Source organism: Teleopsis dalmanni, chromosome 2, assembly GCF_002237135.1.
Source record: "Teleopsis dalmanni isolate 2A chromosome 2, ASM223713v2, whole genome shotgun sequence".
NCBI classification, from domain to species: Eukaryota; Metazoa; Arthropoda; class Insecta; order Diptera; family Diopsidae; genus Teleopsis; species Teleopsis dalmanni.
This window is the reverse complement of record NC_051847.1, coordinates 141,495,248-141,516,382: the sequence shown is the minus strand read 5'-3', so window position 1 is coordinate 141,516,382 and position 21,135 is coordinate 141,495,248. Positions and strand designations below refer to the sequence as shown.

General features: G+C 27.9%; 3 protein-coding genes across 5 annotated transcripts; 2 read left to right on the top strand and 1 right to left on the bottom strand.

Annotated features, from left to right (window-relative positions):
• The first annotated feature begins 1,960 nt into the window (after window positions 1-1,960).
• Window positions 1,961-8,998, top strand: LOC119681401 (atrial natriuretic peptide receptor 2-like). 3 transcript variants are annotated; one of them, XM_038094579.1, is made up of 4 exons: window positions 1,965-2,123; window positions 6,129-6,306; window positions 7,151-8,685; window positions 8,747-8,998. In XM_038094579.1, the coding sequence occupies exons 1-4, from the start codon at window positions 1,991-1,993 to the stop codon at window positions 8,818-8,820; spliced, it is 1,920 nt and encodes a 639-aa protein (XP_037950507.1). In that variant the 5' UTR covers window positions 1,965-1,990; the 3' UTR covers window positions 8,821-8,998. The 3 variants fall into 3 exon arrangements, with proteins under 3 accessions (XP_037950509.1, XP_037950507.1, XP_037950508.1); XM_038094580.1 differs by having other exon boundaries at window positions 7,151-8,679; window positions 8,747-8,821; XM_038094581.1 differs by having other exon boundaries at window positions 1,961-2,123; window positions 7,151-8,997.
• On the bottom strand, window positions 2,325-4,321 carry LOC119681402. Its single transcript, XM_038094582.1, has 2 exons — window positions 3,427-4,321; window positions 2,325-2,610 (listed from the first exon to the last, which is right to left on the bottom strand). The coding sequence occupies exons 1-2, from the start codon at window positions 4,250-4,252 to the stop codon at window positions 2,369-2,371; spliced, it is 1,068 nt and encodes a 355-aa protein (XP_037950510.1). The 5' UTR covers window positions 4,253-4,321; the 3' UTR covers window positions 2,325-2,368.
• A 3,784-nt stretch (window positions 8,999-12,782) lies between the features above and the next one.
• LOC119675849 (ATP-binding cassette sub-family B member 6, mitochondrial-like) lies at window positions 12,783-21,130 on the top strand (the record flags this gene model as incomplete). The annotated part of the gene is made up of 8 exons (XM_038087067.1): window positions 12,783-12,984; window positions 18,751-19,072; window positions 19,133-19,332; window positions 19,396-19,718; window positions 19,775-20,179; window positions 20,243-20,418; window positions 20,482-21,031; window positions 21,090-21,130. Coding segments are annotated over exons 2-8 (1,995 nt in total), but the record flags the coding sequence as incomplete, so codon positions are not given.
• Window positions 21,131-21,135: the final 5 nt, after the last annotated feature.

Genomic DNA, 21,135 nt, shown 5'->3' with positions numbered 1-21,135 from the left:
ATTTATATTGCTTATATATATGTCGTTGTTACTCTCATTGTTATAGCCCTTTTATTTTCCAAGTAATTTTCCGTACTGTACAAGTACTATTTTCCTTTTCCTTAGCTATATTCTCTCATTTTATTTAAAAGTTCATATTTTTTGCAACTCATTAATGATATGTTTATTTATAATTATTTATTGCGTTATAATTTTTTTTTCATGTTTCTACTTATATATTCTATAAACATACATATATATTCTATAAATATTCTATTCTATGTAATTCTTTATATAATTTTTAATTTGTTCAATTTATTTTTTATTTATTAAAAATTTAATTAAAATTTTTAAAATTTATTTTTTTATAATTTTCTTCTTTTATTATTTTATTTTTAAATCCTAATATGTATATTTTTTGACTTTTTTTATTATTAATTGTTATTATTATTATTAAAAAATATAATATTTTTAATCTTAATGTGTTTCTTTTTTGTAATATATATTAACATTATTTACTTCACCCTTTTCGGTTAATTTAATTTTTAATAAATTTTTAAATTTAAGTTTAAATTTTCATTTTTTATGTAATATTTATTATATATGTAGGGTATGTTTATGCAGCATAACCGTGTACCAACACAAGAGAGCAGAGCAACATAATTCTTTTGCCGCGACTACAAAAAGAGTTAGTCGCTTTGTAGTGCTCAGCAAGAACGGTCAAGTGATGCGGAACAGTTTTATCAAATATCCATTATAAACTTAGTTTAAATTTAAAAAAATGAATAAACTAAATTTCAATTTAATAAAATCCCACATATACATCAAAATATATTTCGAATACAAAACCAAAACCAGTAAAAGAAAACAACAATTTTAAATCTTATTTTAAACATATTTTCTAACTTATAAATAAATATATATTTATATTAAATTTTATTATCACATTTTATTTTTAACATTTTTCATTTATTTTCATATTCATTTTTGTTATTATATAATTTCACATATTAATTTTATTTTATTTTTGATTTTATTTATTGTTATATTTTATTTTCTACATTTAATTTTAAATTATTCCTTTTTAACTTAACAAATGGTGTGGTGAGGAAGAGTCTATGGAACATCTGATCACCAAGTGTGTTTTCGAAGACCTTCGAAAACTCCCCCCGAAGGATTCGGTTTGATTCCTCGAGTTACTAAATATCTAAATACAAAAGGGTGCACAATAGATCAAACTGGTCGCAGTGCATAGGAGCCTTAGCGTAACCCGAACACCCTAAACGCCATTACCAACTTAACAAATACATATAATTTAATATATTTAATTTTTTATTTAATTATCTTTGATATTATTTTTATCTTTGATAGTATTCATATACTACTTAATATATATTAAGTTATTTATTTTTTATTATTATTTATTATATATATTTTTATATTTATTATTTTTTATTTTTTTAATTATTTTCTGTTTGTTGTTCCTATTTCCTTTATATGCTTTTTTATTATTTCTTATAATTGTTTAATTTATAATTGTTATTTTTAAATTTTTAAAAATAATTTTATATGGTATTTATATTATTTCAATTTATATTTTTTATTTTGTTATTTTGATTTTACTCTTTTGTTAGAATATTTTCTATTTTGGTTTGAATTCGAATGAATTTATTTTTGTGGTTTCAATTGTATAATTTTATTTTAATAATTTAATTGTATTTATATTTTATCTACAATTCATTTGTAGTTTGTAGATTTATTTTGTAAAACAAAATTACACATTTTGTTATTTTTTATACCTTTTATTTTAAATGTAATATCAAGTATTTTTGATTATTATATAAAATACTCTTTGTAATATCCTCTTTTTTACGTTGAAATTCTATATTACATTCTTTACATTATTATTATCTTCCAAAATAAAATGTTATTGTTTTGTTCTAATTCTTATAATCATTTTGTTTATTTTTTTCTTTCAGAATTATTATGGACTGCACCTGAATTACTTAGAATGGAAAACAATCGTCCACCGGAAGGCACACAAAAAGCAGATGTGTACTCTTTTGGCATAATTGTACATGAGATTACAACACGACAAGGACCGTTTTATTTGGGTGAGACTGAAGACGAAAAATCTCCACAAGGTAATCATAACTAAACAAAAACAAAACTTTAATGTCATTTAGTCAAAAAATGTCATTTAAAAGATAAAAATTAAATAATATATACTATGTTTTAAAATTTCCTGCAAAACTATGAATCTCTTACAACAAAAAAATACTCTTTAATATATGTTTAATATTACTAAAGTTTAACAAAAGTCTTATTAAAATATAATTGACGTTTTTAACTTTTAAAAAAAAAATTTAAATATTGTCCTAAATATTGTTCAGTTCCATTCCTTTCTATTCAAATTAAAAATATCTTTAAAAAATGGAAAACAACAGTTTTCGATTAAATTTTCTTCATCGTCGTACCAATTGTGGATTTCCTTTCTTGGTAATTTCTGCTTTAGTTCCAATTTTCTGAGCCAACCAAGTCGGGATTGTTCCAAGTCTTGTTTCTTTAATAAAATAATTCTTGCGTTGCCAAAAATTATATCACAATCAGTCGGTTTCGTCTGTAAATTCACTATAAATAAAAAAAATTAATTAGAAACTTTTTATACTATGACAGGAAATTTATCTTTGAATTGAAAAGAGAGTAAAGCTTTTTTAAAGAAAGTAAACTTTTAGATTAAAAAGTGAATATTTGAATTTAAAAATTTCCTTATCAAACATAATCAATCGATTTTAACAAAAAAATATTGCCTGAATACCCCTATTATAATTTTTAATTATTATATACATATATTCTTCATATCTTTGCGCCACTGATACGGCTATAAGCATCATAATGCAAAGCTCTTTAAACAGACTTGGAGTAAGCAATCCATGCAAAGTAAGTTTTCAAATATATACGATTCCTGGTACTTGCAGTCTCAAAAAATTATTTACGAATAATTAAATACAAGAAGTGTTTTCAAGACCACTGATGATAGGTGGTCAGTATTTGGCAATACTCGAAACAGCTGCATGGTTAACCAAAAATTCAATTAATTAAAATAATATAAAATGAATATTTGTTGTTGTAGTTCACTACTGTCCGAAAAACCTCTTGTTAAATTCAGTAAATTTTATAAAAATTACACTTTTCACGGGTTCAATCGTTGATACTTCCGTCCTCAAAAAACTATTTACGAATAAGTAAATATAAAAAATAATAATAAAATATTATTGCTGTGATTTAATATCTTTTATCAAAATATCTGCACACACTCTCTTTAAAATTTCTTGTTTTAAAAGTTGCCTACGTTAGTGGCAAAGATATAAACTACCACCACAAACCAAATTCATGATTCAACAAAAGGAATGAATATTCAAAATTATTGATAAAATTCGAACTTACTGCTTTTCTTCAACTTCTTGTAGTCCAAATTAAGTTGTGGTCGAATGCCATCTACTTTATTTTTCAAACTGTACTCATAACTGATGCCATCCAGAATGTACGAGTTTTGATAAATTAATTCTGCGCTTGGAGTGGCTTTCACTATTGGCAAAACCTCAAACAATGGTAAGGTATGCGGAATATCAAATCCTTTGGATTTCAATAATTTCGCAAACATAGATGCGTCAGTGGCGGTTTGTTTATAACTGACTTCACTTCGTAACTTTTCTTGAATATCGCTGAAAGTTTGTTGCGAACTAACATCACTCCCTTTAGGTGACAGAAGTACTTCCAAGTCACTGGAAGAATACTCATATCTTCTATATTGATGCTTTCTTGATTTAAGTTGTTTCGAACTCTTTTTCGATTTTAATTTTTTTTGCTGTGGAAAATTATACCCTTCCAATTTCTCCAGTTGTTCCCTTTGCTCTTGATTTTTGAGTTTCTGTCGTTGTGCCTTCAAGTAAATGGAAGGCCCAGCATCAAAATGACTGCCACCAAGATCGAAATTCTTCAAGTCAAGGAAACTATTTGAATCGAATAAGCTTTTACGTCTTGTTGATAAGTGATTTGATCTCAGTTCTTCAGTTGAGCAGAGCGGTGATAAATATTTATGTTCATTTGTGGAATTATTATCATATTCACTCTTTTTAGACTTTGCACGCTTCTGTTTAATACTTTTAATACCATCCTCATTGTGTATATCTGATGGATACAAATCTTTAGGATAAACATATTTATTATTTATCCGAAAACGCTTAACTCTATCTTGATCTTTTTGAGCCATTTTTTCAAAATTAATATTAAATATCAGATTTTTAGGGGAGTATAGAAATTAATTAAAAATATATTTCAACGCTTTGTTTTTGTTTGTTTATAAAATTATAAACATTTTTTTAAAACATGTTTTGTGAAGTTCTTATATTGGTAATGGAGTTTAAATCATGGCATGTTATTTGTTAAAATATATATTTTGATAGTTTAAAATATTGATAGTAATTGCTTGTAAAAACTAATAGAACTTTAAACTAATAAATAAGGGCCATAATATGGATATAACACAAATTGCGAAGTTAAAGAAAATTCCTCAATGGTATCACAACCTGTTCCAGGCCTATCTAAGTACCGATAAGTACGTATATTCGGGACTGTAATATTAATAAAAGTTACAGTAATAATATAATATAATATTCTTTTAATTGACTTAATTATTACATTCGTTAGCTGATAACTTACCTACGACTTCTGTTACCTTCACTGACTCATAAATTTTTTGGTATGTTGCGTAGTTTTCAACTTGATATTTAGTCTTTGGTGTATTAATTTCAATATTATAATAATAAAGAAATGTACATTTTCTTTGGATTAAAATTGGGGCTACTAAAATAAAAAGCTCTGTTTCTTGCATTTTGATAGTGTTGGTACCCATATATAATCATGTCAAATAAACATAAGTCACTACGAAAGGCGATGAAATTTTGCAACTGGTGGAGCAAGACTGACACGCAAACTATCAGAAGATAGTGGAAGCATTTAACATTAACAACATAACAATTTCAAATCATTTTAACAGAGCAAACTACATGATGACCTTCCACCGCATGAGTTATTTCAAAAAAAATTGATTGATCGAATTATGATCAGTGAAACAGTGCTCTAACGCAATAAAATCGAACTATCTAGAACCTACTTATTATGGGCGATGAAAGATGAATCACATATGACAATATTCAACACAGGTAATTATGGTTAAAAGGATGAGATCCTCCACAAGCGACTAGAAAGCCCACATTATCGACAAACAAACTTGTGTGAAGTGTTTACGGGCATTGGAAGGGAGTTGCTTAGTTTTAATTTATTTTTTTCAAATTATTATTTTCGTTTTTTTATTACAAAATGTCGTTGTTATTAAATTTGTTACAAATTTAATTATGCTCCAGCCTGGTGCAACATTTAATATGGTCTTCTACTGCCCACACCCCGACTGCTGGAATGAAACAACAACGGAAAAGCAAATAGTACTAGTACACATATTTTATGACTCGGAACAAATTCGTTCAAAACTTGGTTCGGAAGTTTTGATAAACCAGTCTCTGCAAAAGTTTCTTTATAGTAAAAAAAAATCTATTATATTGACATCCATTGAATTGTTCTTTTTGCCATTGAAAGGGAAGAATTGTGAATTATGTCTCGTACAAAAAACTTAGACCTATCTCAGTCATCATTGACTTCGATCTATATAGTGTGACACACGGATTAGTATTTATATATGTTTGTGATACTGTACTTCTATGATACTGTTTTACGCATAATAAAATCTTATTTTTTATATACGACTATACCGTAAATTATTTTAATGGAGTTGACAGTGGTGACTTCAATCGAGTATCCAAAACGATTGGTATCAATTGTGTCAACAACAGAAAATCAGTAGTTTGTTATTATTTTAATCCTGATTTCCAGTTCCTATACGTTCTTTTAAAAATTATCTTTTATTTTATTACATTATTATTTAAGAATAAAAATATATATATTTTTTATAATTTCTTATATTTAAATGTACTTATAAATCTATATATTCATAGAATACTTTTAATATTTGAAGTCATTCAACTGTTTTAACTGTATTATATTAAAATTATATTATTTTTTTCTACTTGCAGATATTGTAGAATTAGTTAAGGGCTATCCAATACTGACTTTACAACCATTTCGTCCCTATATTGATGAATGTGATAATTATTTAGATATTAATGGCATTATGACAAAGTGCTGGTCAGAAGATCCCATTGAAAGACCAGACTTCAATGCACTCAAAACTATAGTTAGAAAAATAAACAAGTAAGTATAAACGTTTTTTATATTAGTAGACATATATACAGAAAAATATAGAAATATCTAGAAAGATAGTTATTGTTCATTTTTCTATGTAATTATAGAAATATAAATGCCTTTGTAGTATTATTTTATAGTCCGATATTACTTGGTCAGTAATTCCTTTGCCAACTAAAACCTATTTGACTAAATAAGAATGATCTATAAAAATTCAATGCCGGAATTCAATAAAGCTGTACATCAAGAAGATATTTATTACTAATATTTATTATCCTAGAACAATACAATAGTTTTATCGTATTAATTATAAAATGGATATACTATTACATTAACTTATAGCAGTTAGTTTTCAAAAGATAATTATTTTACATCTTTTTTTTTATTGTAAGTAATAGTAGCAAATTAGAAATTTGATATTCACAACTTCTAGATTTGACATTCAGTATCTGTTATATGTATTATTTATATTTATTAATTACTTACTTACTTACTTACTTATTTACTTACTTATTTACTTACTTATTTACTTACTTACTTACTTACCTACTTACTTACTTACTTACTTACTTATATGTCCCCAAACACCTCTGCTACGACCGCGCCTTCTTCAGTTTCGTACATCGAATCCGTTTAGTGCTCCCTCATTTTAATCACATCACCGGAGACACAGCCAATCTCCACGCCTTCTTTTTCCAACTACTGCTTCAAATATCTTTTTCGCTGGAGCATCTTCTCCCTCTATTTAATTATATTATAGTTACATTATATATGTAGAAATATATATATACAATCATTTCTCAAGCTTTAACAGATATTGTAATACATCAATTTTTTTTCCTTATGTTTGCAGGGATAATGAAACTGGTAATATCGTAGACAATTTGCTAAAACGTATGGAGCAATATGCAAATAATCTTGAAGAATTAGTAGAGGAACGCACACAGGATTATTTAGAGCAAAAGAAAAAATGTGAACAGCTACTTTATCAACTTTTGCCGCAGAGTGTGGCAGCCCAATTAATAAGTGGTCAGCCGGTTGTAGCTGAAACCTTTGACCAGGTTACAATATATTTCAGTGATATCGTTGGTTTCACAGCTATATCAGCGGAAAGTACACCCATGCAAGTTGTACAATTTCTAAATGATCTCTATACCTGCTTCGATTCTATAGTTGAGAACTTCGATGTGTACAAAGTGGAAACGATAGGTGATGCTTATATGGTTGTATCAGGCTTACCAATACGAAATGGAAATCAACATGCGCGTGAGATAGCACGATTAGCACTAGCTCTATTGGAAGCTGTGCATAATTTTAAAATTCACCATCGTCCCGATGACAGACTTAAACTTAGAATTGGTCTACATACAGGTGCGTGCGTAGCTGGTGTGGTTGGCTTAAAAATGCCACGTTATTGCCTATTCGGTGACACTGTAAACACTGCATCGCGAATGGAATCAAATGGTGAGGCATTGAAAATACACATTAGCGAAAAAACAAAATTGGCGCTTGATGAATTTGGTACGTTTATTACTACGAAACGTGGTTTTGTACCAATGAAAGGTAAAGGTGAAATGTTAACATATTGGTTAGAAGGTGAAATGACAAAACCAGACTTAACATTGTCACCCAATAAAATGTTACTATCCAGACGTTCATCACTTAAACAACCACCACGTTATGGATTAACTAAAATGCATTCAGAGATCTCAACAATACCATTGATTCAACAACAACAATCCATAGAATGTAAAAATTCACCAAATTTACGTGTTAAACGTAAAATATCATCTTCCTCTCCAAAACTTAATAGTAACGATTGCAAGACTGAAGATTTCTATTATTACTTAGATGCGGCAAAACAGTCTCAGAATGAAAGATATAATCCGCTAAGTAGGAAACGCGATAGCGCTGGCGCTGAAGACATTTACAGTAGTCGTTCACTGCGAGAACCGACTAAAGATTCCACAGAACTTGCAAATTTTCGTCTACCGCTCTCTGGAGCTTTAAAAAACCACAACAACAATTATAGTACTATTAGACACGAAAATTCGAATTCTAATCTAAGCGGAATATTGCATCCTTCGAGTAGAGTTAAACTTAAACAATCACCGACGATCTCAACGCTCATGGCTAATGCACGCGCAGAGTATGATAACTGCAGTCTCAGTAGTGCAAATCGCATAACATTTTGTGTAAGAGAGGATGCTTTCGAAGATGTTGAAGATGTTAATGATGAACACGAAGATGAAAGCACACAATTGCATACATTAAATGACAATTGCAATACCAATAATGATAATTGCAATACCAACAGCAGCAAAGCGCATCTATTGGAGGAAAACCAACCATATAGAAACATTAGCCCAGCTAATAAACTATGTAATAGTAATAATTTCAATCATATTGTCAAAACGAATAATATAAAAAACTATAAACTTTTATGCAGAAATGCATCGAATTCTGACAATGACAGAAGAGATTCTCCTGTACTTAATGGCGGATCAAATAATGGAACTGTGAATGGTGTCATTATAAATGCTGTAACTCAACCATTGTTAACAAAAATTAATTCATAATTTATTAAAACCATTAATGTTTAAACTATTAGCGAACAATTTTAGTATTAAGTTTATTTTATGGCTTAGATGTGATCGTATATAGATTTAAGTTTCAAGAAAAATTTGTTTCAGTGTATTGAAAAACATATAAATTACTCATTTATAATAATCAGATTAGCATAATTTAAATAAATTATAAAATAAGTATTTGTAATAATTTATTCACACAGTAAGCTAGATTAATTAACTAAAATTAAGTGAGTATTAAGTGATTTAAAAAATTGCGCAAATAAGATGTAAAAAATTAAGAAATATTTTTCTAAATGTTGATAATAAAATTATTAATTAACTCAAAATTTCCTTCTTTATGGCTGTTCTATGTATTTTTTTAAATATAAGCTAAAAATTACTTCTAACTAAATTTTAAATCAATTGTTATATACATAATTTATTTGCTGATTTTAAGAAAAAAATTAATATAAATTTATATAATCTATATTTACATTAAGACTGAAAAGTTTTCGGAAATTCTCATTTAAAATTCGCGCGCTGTATATTTTTCGATATTTTAAGTTTATGTAGTTTGGCAGCACTGTCCTTAATTACTATGCCAAAAATGAGCTCGATCTGTCAGACAGTTCGTTTACGGCAGCTGTTGAAACCAGTTCACCTCAGTAGTGCGTTGCGAAATGTCTTCGACGGTCGTACGACCGTCCTGGAAGGCTTTGTACCACTCATAAACTTGAGTTTTCGATAAAACTGATTCCCCATAAGCCTTTTGTAGCATTCGCAACGATTCTGCACACGAAATTTCGTTCGAAACACAAAATTTGATGCAAACTCTTTGTTCAATATTTTTTTCCATTGTTTTTTTCGCAACGCCCTACTGAGGTGAACTGGTTTCAACAGCTGCCGTAAACGAACTGTCTGACAGATCGCGCTCATTTTTGGCATAGTAATTAAGGACAGTGCTGCCAAACTACATAAACTTAAAATATCGGAAAATATACAGCGCGCGAATTTTAAATGAGAATTTCCGAAAGCTTTTCGGTCTTAATGTATATTAAGTAGATAATAGTTTTGAATAGAAAACTTAAATTAATTATTCATTGAGAATAAAAATGTGTTTTTGAATATAATGCATTTTTTTTAAACCATTAAATTTTATTTAATGAGGTGAATATAATAGTATGTTTCCACTGCCTTCGTTAGACAAGTTTATGTGCTTCAGGTCGCTAATGAAATTAGGTTGACCATACGAAGAGCTTTCCTTATAACCACTTATAAGATTGATTTACCATACAAAGAGTTTTCATATAAATGAGCTCATTATCCAAAAATCATCGCATTTAAGGTGAAAAATATCGAATACAACCCTTAAAAATACATTTTCCACAAGGAAGATGACCAAAATTTGATATATGTATCATGTGGTTTATATGTAGAATGTAAAAAAACAGCTGAACTGCAAACAAGAACACTGAGGAAGTATTTAATAAAATCTTTGTTTTTATTAATTGAATATGTAATTCATATATAAAATGTATTCTAATGATTTAATATATCAATTATATATTAAGTGTTTTTGTGTGATATATAATTAATAATTTTATAATAGAACTTTTATAATATTTATAAAAATTTTATAATATTTGTAAGAGTTCTATCAGCTGCATAAATGATTTCATTATAATGTGAACGTTCACTCATTGATATAAATGAGCAAGTCCCTAATTAAGACAGTGTGAATTTACTGTAAGAATAAATCAAAGAAAATTACATAAAAAAAACACAAGTCAAACAATCAAAGGATAAAAATTTTTAAAATTATTTGATTTTAATTAATTAATTTATTATGATGAATTCGCATAATAAATTAGTTTATTTATGCTATAAAACTGAATATCATCTGATTATAATGGAAATGTAAACAAACAAAAACTTATTTAGAACTTTCACAGAATTTTCTGACACGTAAAAGATCATTTACAAGCAATAATCAACTTATGCCAAGTAATGGCATAAGTAATAGTAATATTGATTGTAACTTTGCGCTTTCTGATCGATTTCCTAAAAACCTTTTCAAACAGCACATTTTGTTATCTTAATTTTGTTTTTTATTTTTCTTTTTTCTTTTCCTTGCTTTCCTTTCTAACGATCCTAAGAATCCATTAGGACATTTTGGTCTATTGTGTTTCTGCATAAGGACTACAAGGCTTAAAAGCCGCCTTGAGAGCTTAATAAAGCCTAAAACAGTCTTTAGAGGAAGGTCCTGCAGTTTTTCAAGATTGTTGAAACAGTAAGTCCCTAGCAAAATCAACTACAGCTGCGCAGCTTTGAACAGTAACAAAATATAGGACACTTTTATCGTCCTCCCCACAATTGCGACAGGAATGATTAAACGGGTGATTGAATCTTTTAGCATGGTTTTCTAGACGATGACTGTGGCCGTCTATAAACCTACTATAAGACTGATATCTTCACATAGTATCTGAATGAGATTGCGTTACTTTTTTTTAACAGAACGTGACCAACTTTTATACAGACGCCTGCATATCGTTAAGCCTTTCCACCTTGTAATAAATTGCTCAACACAATAAATTTCATCAACTGTGTGCGTGATGCTACCGGTATATTAATATCATCCAGATGTTGTAAATGATTACTTGAAGAACCCCGCTTGATCAGTTCGTCGGCATTACAATTGCCGGGGTAGAGAAGTGTTAAATTTCGTCGACATCTCATTCAGAGCTGTGTAGCAGTCAAAAACCATCTGTTTATCATACGTTACGTTTATCATAATTCATACTAAAACAAATATCAATAATTACAATAAAGATAAAAAAGGACGCGTTTTACATCTACATAAAATTTTATTGGGATTTATGGTAAATGCAACAATATTTTGTTATATATACAGTGTTACTCAAAGTGACTACGAGTAGCTCGTGGAACAGACCTATTACCTTCATAAATTAAACTAAAAAACTGTTCATAGAAAAAATTCAAATGATTCGATGTTTTCTAAATCCCACCCTTACTACCGCTAATCATTCATTAACTCTGATTAAATAAAATGAAGGAAATACATTGAAAGTTTAATAAAATCATTACATGTGAACATTAAAAATATATTTTTGTATAAATTCTTTTGTCGCCTTTAATTTTCAGGTACTTCCACTATATATTTTAAATAAATTCACAATTGACAAATATCAATTTTCATGAATACAATGGTTACCAATTGAAAGTAATACGGCGTTTACATTGGCCGAAAATGGCTCATTTTGGTCAAAAATCGAAAATGAGTATCGAATGGCTCATTCTTGCATATAAAATTTCAAGCACAAAATGAGCAATTTTCTCACATTCTGTATGAATGACGTTCGAATGCATTCCACATATGTTCCAAATGCAAAGGAATCTATTGAACATACCCTAAATGAAAGCTCTTCATGGCATTTTGACAGTTTGTAAAAGCTGTTTTGACATATTTACAAAAAAAGATAAACAAATGTTTAGTAGTTTTATTTCAGTTTGAATTGTTACCATGAGAACGAATGAAATACAACGAATGTAAACACTTTCAAATGAGTCATTCAAAATGAGCCATTTTCGGCCAATGTAAACGCCGTATAACCATTACTATCACAAATATTTCTTTGTATCACAAACTATTTTTAACTATTGTGAATGGTTGACTTAAGAAGAAGTTGAGAGTGATAGTGCAATAAATGTAAGAAATCAGCTGGAAGTTAATAATGGTGTTTGTACTCATTGACGAAATAAAATATTTGGCAAATAGTTTTTTGCACTAGAACTAACAACAAAATAAAGTTAATACGGTCTTGTGTGTGTTAGAAAATATAAGAATTTGTTCAATTGTGAAAATAAAATTATTTGCGAACATAATTCTTCTTTTTCATTTGTAGTGCGTAAATTGCATAATTTTACTATTGAACGTGATTTAATTTACATGTATTGTCTATTTACACGAAAAAAGCATCAAAATGATTTGTTAAAACTTTTGTTTTCGTTTTTTGTGATTAATGATTGCACGTAGACAAGATTTAATTTTATTACATATTTTTGAATCCATATTTATATACGACACACGAAAAAACCGGTAAGTGGTCTGTCAAAATGCATAATTTGTTATAATGTACATATGTATATACTACTTGTGAAAATTTACATTTAATAATACATAAACTATTTTTAACTATTTAATTTAAACTTATTTAATTTTATTTAATCTCCCTACCAAGTAATTATTTATCTATATGGGTGTATGAACAATGCGCATATATATAAACTTTTATCGCAATTAAATATTATATGTAACTGGTAGTTTTTTTATGTCGCTTGTTATCGTTTTACTCTGAATGAGATTTGTTGTTACCAAACCTTTTTTTTTATTTTCTAATGTTGGATTTGTGTATTAAATAAACTTATGAAATTAAAGTTTTAATATCAGTAATATGGGTAAGTCATTTCAAATTTGATTTGGAAGATTTATAAATATCGTTAAAAATGCTCTTTAACACACTTCAGTTAAAGCCCACTTTGGACGTAAAATTGATAAGATTTCTTCCCAGTATTTTAATAATTTTACTCTTGGCTTTGAACAGTAACTGAACCGTAAAGCGAAAAAAAAACATATTTTTTACCAGAGTTAACATCGAAACCGCTCCAAAAACAATATATGGTTTATATCGGTTCAGCACTGTACAGTTCTGTAAGTACTCATTAACACACATCTTCCTTCTGCTGTTAAAACTTTAATGAATGCAAGATAAAAGTTAAAGAATGGTTGTTATTTATAAACCTAAATGTTTTCTTTATTGAATAAATTTGTAGTTATGACAAAAAACTAATTTATAATACTAATACATAAGAAATAATTACTAGAAACTTAGCCTTACACTTTTGTCTTAACCGAACAGTTTTATATATATTTATTTAACTTAATCAAAACAAATTTCTATTCCTATTTTGAAACCCTGCTTTTACTACTATCAGCAATCCTTTGTAGTATCGACAAAAGTCACACTCATGTTCTGCAGAAATGAATTTCAAAAAGTAGCAGAGAAATTGTTTTTTTTTTTTGATTATTGCATGTGGGAGCTCTAACGATTTAGATATCCCGTTTCTCTAAACCTATTTTCACAATCTTCCTGTAATACAAGCTTAACTTTTTTTAGACTACGAATCAATAATAATATTTCCATCAAGTAAAAATGGAAATTATATTTGGTATCTTATAATTAAATAGCATCAATTCTAAAATAAACACATATAAGCCTTAATTTATAAAATTTATTTATATATAAAAAATACACTATCTTTCTGTCGTTTTTGTAGTGTTCCACAGCAGCTCCCAATATTGATTTTCCACATCGATTTGCATATTGTGTTCATTATTTGCCTACAGTACACCTCTATTTCACAGTATCATCATTTAACAGTTGTTTCCTATAACTTTGTTATAGGTCTATTCGGGGATACCTTAACCCAATACTTAGTATACATCTGAATTTATACATAGAATATTTAACATTCTGTTACTTGCTTGTCTACGCTTATCTTAATTCCATATGTTAGGATCAGTCTTAAATGTTTCTTGTAGACTCGCACTTTGCTTCTGATTATAAGCAAAAAAAAACTCATTTGTTTTTCAACATATAAACTTCTATTAATTATTTTGAAAAAAAATATATTAATTATTTTGAATAATTTCCACAAAAAAACAAATGTTAGATTAATAATACAATTATAAATAATTTCAATTTTATAAAATTACTATTTAGTGAATTTTTTAAATTAAAAAATTAAATCGAATTAAAAATTGTTGCTAATATTATATCAAATTTTTTAGTAACTATAACAATTATTTAAATTTTAAGTTTATTTATTTAAAAAAGTATACGAATAATGCCAATCATCACATTAAATTATTAAAATATCCGTATATTGTATAAACATAGCAAAAGTTTTTATCTCTAAAAATACAATTTCCAAATATATTTGTATATATTGGAATTAAGTGCTTCACCTTATAGTAATCAAATACGCATGGTTTAACTTATATGGTATGTAATTTTTACGTCATACCGAATTGTCAATTTATATGTCACACAACACACCGAATCAATAAAAATGTACTTTGCTTATTTTATCAATTAATTCATTATGATAATTTAAAACTAGAGACATATTTAGTCGGTCGGTCTACCAGACTGAAATATGCATGTACAATTTTATATGTAAACATATAGTGCTTATTATATATGTGATATATAAAATTGTTCAAAATCAATAGAGGAATTTAGAACTTATCGTAAATGTGATATATTAAATGGTTAATAAATCAAAGGAGTAATTAGAAAATTTAATTCAATATATTTATTTTGTATATACAGTTTTCATGTGATAATACTATAATAATCTATGTAAAAATGTACTTTAGCTAACAAATCTAAAAAATAAATAAATTAATATAAGAATGTGAAAAGAAACTTGCTAATAAAAAGAAAAAGGAATATAATATATATTTTGAAAGTCCAATATAACATAGAGCTTAAATAAATCGCCCAATATAGCGTGGCGATTTATAAAGTTTTTTTTTTTAAAAATTTTTAATTTCAAATTAAAATTAAAATTAAAATAATTTACGATTATGTATAGGGATTGTATAAAATATGCGGCAATAATTAACTAACAAATTTGATAAAAATATACAAGCAATCAATTTATAATAGATATGTATGTTATACGATCTACTCGTAGGTAAACTCAACTAAAACACAAGTAAAGTACAAACTGAGAGCGTATAACAAATAAAGTGCCAAATTAAGTTCTTTACACAGATTTTCATGGCACAGTTTTGTATAAAATCTGTTGAGAACACTAGTGCCGCGTAAATAAACAACACAAAAATTTAAATTCAAACCAAAACAGCTGATTCACATATCCACATAAATTTTACTTAAAATAAAATGTACGGGTAAAGTCTGTGCAACATTTTCAAATTTCAACAGGGATGTTACGCTCTCTCAGATGTTCATATTTGCTGGTGGAACGCATTTGTGTATACACAGTGTTACTCAAAGTTAATACGAGTAGCTCGTGGAGCAGACCTAATATCGATCTTCATCATCTTTTCATCTGTCCGTTAAATTCAAATATAAACCAGTAATATTGTATTTTTTCAGAGATATTAAAGTAATTGTGTAAATCATATAAACAAAATTCGCAAAATAAGGCTGATTGATATAAAATTATAAATGCTTAAAGAATCTTATGTGGCTAATATAATCCTTTTTAAGAGAAATTAATGTTCACTTTATTGCTTAATAATTATGTTTACGAATTGAATGTATGGCTTTCGCAGTGGGTGGAGTAAAGGATTTCAAAACAGTGCTTCTCAACGTGCACATTAAAAATAAGACTTAAAACTATTCTGTTAAATGTAAGACATCGATAATCAAAGTGTTTACTCAAAAGTTCGTTTGTATGGTAAGATGATTACAGTGAAAATTACAGTTGTGGTTGTGATTGTGTCATTTCCTTATAATTTTACTACTGATAATGCATATTGGAATGTTTGCTTAGTTATTTTTCTTGCAATCAAAAAAAAAACAAATCATTAAATGAAAAGTATTCAGTATTAACTTTTTTCATTTGGAATGCTAAAAAAAATCATTTTTCATTGGAAAAGCTATAATACTGGACTAATCTGTTTACTTTTTGTTTTTGGTTAACGGTGTACGTCATTAAGTGGACGTACCACAAGAAGCATTAAAACGAAAATAAAGCTGAAGTGAAAACTTGGAGAGTAAACTCAACTCTTCATATGAAAAATTAAAAAGATAAGAACAAAACGTATTTTATTGCAGATTCCTAAAGGATTCTCATCGAATGTAATAAATAACTAGCGTGATAAAATTTAAATATGGTTCCATAAACTTCAAGCAAATAGATTGAAAACGAACTGAAAAATAGTTTGATTAAGTGATCTTTTGAGCAATCACTTAATCACATAATGCCTTATTCCAATTTTTTAATATAATATTAATGATAATTTAAAATTAAATTCTACTAAATTCAATATATTAATGTTAAAATTATAATTTAATAACAAATTGTATCCAATATATAATATCGATTTCAATTGATTTTTATTTGAAACTCTTAATGCTGACTCTTCATTTAGAGTATTTTACATAATATTATATTTGAAATTCATTAGCTGTATATATAGTTAGTTAGTTGTGGTGGAGAGAGGAATGTCCTCCTCAATTAGCTAAAAAAGCCGTTTTGAGATATCGCCGAGTGTGTTGAAGAAGAGGGCCCCCAGAAACCTGAACATAGACACATCAGGTGTTCTGGTGACCTTTCTTTGGGAGCTGGTAGACACGCATTGCAGGAGATACCACAGGGTTGGCCAAGTCTAGCTCCATGCCGTCCTATGGTCCAGCGCACTGTAAAGACAGATATGACAGATTAATCTAGATACCTCTGAATTGCTTCTGTAGTCGTAAATATATTATAATAAAATTAATTTAAAAGTAAGTTATTACTTCAGAATAACTTTTGAGAGATAGCAAAAAATTGTGTGTTGTATATAACCACCTCATTCGTGCGATCATTTGTGCTGAAGTTAGCTTTCATGTAGATGTCTACCACTCCAATCAAACCTAAGTTATATACATAAATTAAATCTTTATATTATTATATTTTTTGTTCTTATATATTCTTATTTCATCCTTTTATATATGTATAAACTTAAAGCCATTTTTTTAATGTTTATTCCATTCCAATTCATTTTATATTAATTTTATTATTATTAAATAATAGGCTATGAATGCAACCCAACCTAAAAGATCTTTTGTGCGCCTAAATATTCAACGAAAACAGTTCTAGACTATTTATAAATCTCTTAATTATTGTGGGCTTAATTTTCCCTTTTTGATTTGGGACTAAGATCCAGCTTTCAAGGTAGTCAAGTCTACGTTTTGCAGCCGCTCGGCAGTTGCATAGAACATGTTCTCATGTTTTCTTCTTCTCATATGACAGAGTCTTAACTATTAACAAATCTATATAGTTGTTTAAAATTGTAGCGTTCACATTATGATAAAATTGTAATGTAAATAAATATTTTTACTATTGACTTTGTAGTGAAGATATGGTAGAATAAGAAATTATAGAAATGTGCTACATATTCTGAAGCACTAAAACGACGCGCGCAAAACTGAGTGCAAAACTTCTCTGCACCCGACAAGGTTTTTAGCATTAATAATCATAAATTATACTTTAATTTTTAGAACAAATTACTAAGCCACGCTGTCTTCTGATATTGAACGTAGCATATATGCTCTTAAAAATAATGTAATTTAAAAAATTTATTTAAATCTAATAATTACAAATAAAAAAGAATTATAAAAAATTTTATATATAATTACACATAAAATACAATAAAATAAAATGTGTGCTTTAAAAAAAAATTAACAATAATATATAATAACATAAATAATTAAACACATTGAGAAGTAATTAAAAAACTGTAGTGAGTAACTATTTTGTTCAAATTGAAATAAAATAAAACTTTTATAAATAAAATATAACAACATAAATTATTATATATAAAATGAATTAATAAAATTTTAAAAAAAAAGAAATTACAAAGAAATTGTTGTAGTTTACTACTATTCGAAACCTCTTTAAAAAAATTATAAATAAAAATATTATATATTAAAAGAGATAAATGTGTAAATTATATTAATTGTAAAAGTTTTAAAATTAATTGCATATAATCGTGTATAATTAAGTATTTAATAAGATACAAAAAGAAAGGTAAAAAAAAACTAATAGAAATTTATTTTTATATCAGTAAAATTTTCAGTTTATAAACAATGCTTTATTGTCCGCCCAATGTAACGTTTTCCCAAATTTGGGTTAATCATGGCATATCTCACTGTTTTATGGATACAGTGGGTACCTCAGTGTATGCTGGATTCATACTCATATTTGGTTTTATACAACTAATGATGTACCGAAAATATGCTACCCGCATAACGGATCCAACACTAATATCGAAATCACGTCTATATGCATTACAATTATTTTTACTGGGCCTATTTCCAATATTGACCATAATAAGATTTTTATTAAATGCACAAATATATTCCGATAGCGCGGTTTATGGATATATGGTAATTTATAAAGTAACACGTTCATCATACATAAGTAATTAAACCGTCTAACACTTACAGATACTTTCTACAGCGCTTATTTGTTTCGCATATCCATTTTCCATATGTCTCATTATAAAGGAGCGTAATTATCAATTACCTTCCTTACCAACACGAGGACATGGCTTAATATTGTTATTATTTTGGACCTTAGCCTTAATTAATGAATCTTTATCATTAATTAATTTACGACATGAGGATTGGTGGTTCAATTTAAAAACGTTAGTTTATTTTTTTAATATAATTTAACACATAATATAATTATTTATTTTTTCGCGCTGTAGTAATAAAGATGAAATTGAAATGGGTTTCTTTGTGGCACGGTACCTAATGTCTCTGCTCATATTTGTATTAGGCCTAAAAGCTCCTGGTATTATGTACCCCACTAATCCTCATCAACGTTTAAATGAGGATCCAGAACAAAACAACGACAATACGAACAGAGGCTCAGCATTTAAAAATGCTTATAAAAAACTACGCAAACTCTTTCCTTATCTTTGGCCTAAGAAAGATATGGTTTTACAAATTACTGTGCTGATTTGTATAATATTATTGTTAGCTGGACGCGTTATTAAACTTTTCTTACCCATTTATCGTAAAAAATTAGGTAAGACATATAGATATACTTTTTTCAAAGTACATGTATACATCTGCCTTTTCTAGTTGACAGTTTAACTATAGAACCAATAGTATTTCGTTGGGATTTCGTTTTGATATATGTTGCACTCTCATTCGTACAAGGCGGTGGCACCGGTACAATGGGTGTCTTCAATAATCTGCGCTCATTTTTATGGATACGCGTTCAACAATATACCACCAGAGAAATCGAAGTAGATCTGTTTAGACATTTACATCAACTGTCATTACGTTGGCATCTGCAAAGAAAAACAGGCGAGGTTCTGCGTGTTATGGATCGTGGCACTGACTCAATTAATAATCTCTTAAATTATATAATATTTTCTATAACACCAACAATTGTTGATTTGATTGTTGCTGTAGTTTTCTTTATTTATGCCTTCAACTGGTGGTTTGGACTTATTGTTTTCGCTACCATGTTCCTTTATATATGTAAGTGCACTTATAAATGTTTGTATTTAAATTTAATACATATATAACTTCCAATTAATGTAGTGGCTACTATAATGGTAACTGAATGGCGTACCAAATACCAACGTCGTATGAATCTAGCAGATAATGAGCAACGTACCCGTAGTGTGGACTCTTTACTAAATTTCGAAACCGTAAAATATTATGGAGGAGAAAAATATGAAGTAGACGCTTATCGGGAATCTATTTTAAAATATCAGGTATGTAGTAATAAATTATTTTATTATGAACTTTAAAATTTACCATTTTCTTTATATTATTAGAAAGAAGAATTCTTGACTTTACTTACGCTTAATTTGTTAAACACATCACAAAATATAATATTATGTATCGGTTTACTTTGTGGCTCCATGCTTTGTGTTTATCTTGTGGTTCATCACCAGACACTTACTGTCGGCGATTTCGTACTGTTTTTTACATATTTAATGGATCTCTACATGCCATTGAATTGGTTTGGAACTTATTATCGCGCTATACAAAAGAACTTTGTTGATATGGAGAATATGTTTGATCTCCTTAAGGAAGAAGAAGAAATTATTGATGCACCAGGTGCTGCGCCTTTACTCACTGCTGGTGGTGGCATAGAGTTTTCAAATGTTACATTCGGTTATTCACCTGAAAAAGTAGTTCTTCGTAATGTTAGTTTTAAGGTACCGCCAGGAAAGACTATCGCTATTGTTGGTCCTTCAGGTGCAGGTAAAAGTACAATCGTAAGACTGCTTTTCCGTTTCTATGATGTGCAAGGAGGTGCTATATCTATAGATGATCAAAATATAAAATTAGTGCAACAAGAAACATTACGTAAAGCAATTGGTAATTAATAATACAATATTATTATGTAGATTTAATAAAAACTAACAAATAATTGTAGGTGTTGTACCGCAAGATACTGTACTATTTAATAATACAATTTATTA

Bases quoted from the DNA above. Each gene is read 5' to 3' on its own strand.
- LOC119681401 (XM_038094581.1), top strand. From the start codon at position 1,991: ATGGAAAACAATCGTCCACCGGAAGGCACACAAAAAGCAGATGTGTAC. The intron at 2,124-6,128 runs GTAATCATAACT...TTCTACTTGCAG, and splicing joins AGACGAAAAATCTCCACAAG to ATATTGTAGAATTAGTTAAG. The intron at 6,307-7,150 runs GTAAGTATAAAC...TTATGTTTGCAG, and splicing joins ATAGTTAGAAAAATAAACAA to GGATAATGAAACTGGTAATA.
- LOC119681402 (XM_038094582.1), bottom strand. From the start codon at position 4,252: ATGGCTCAAAAAGATCAAGATAGAGTTAAGCGTTTTCGGATAAATAAT. The intron at 2,611-3,426 runs GTAAGTTCGAAT...TTTTATTTATAG, and splicing joins CAAGAAGTTGAAGAAAAGCA to TGAATTTACAGACGAAACCG.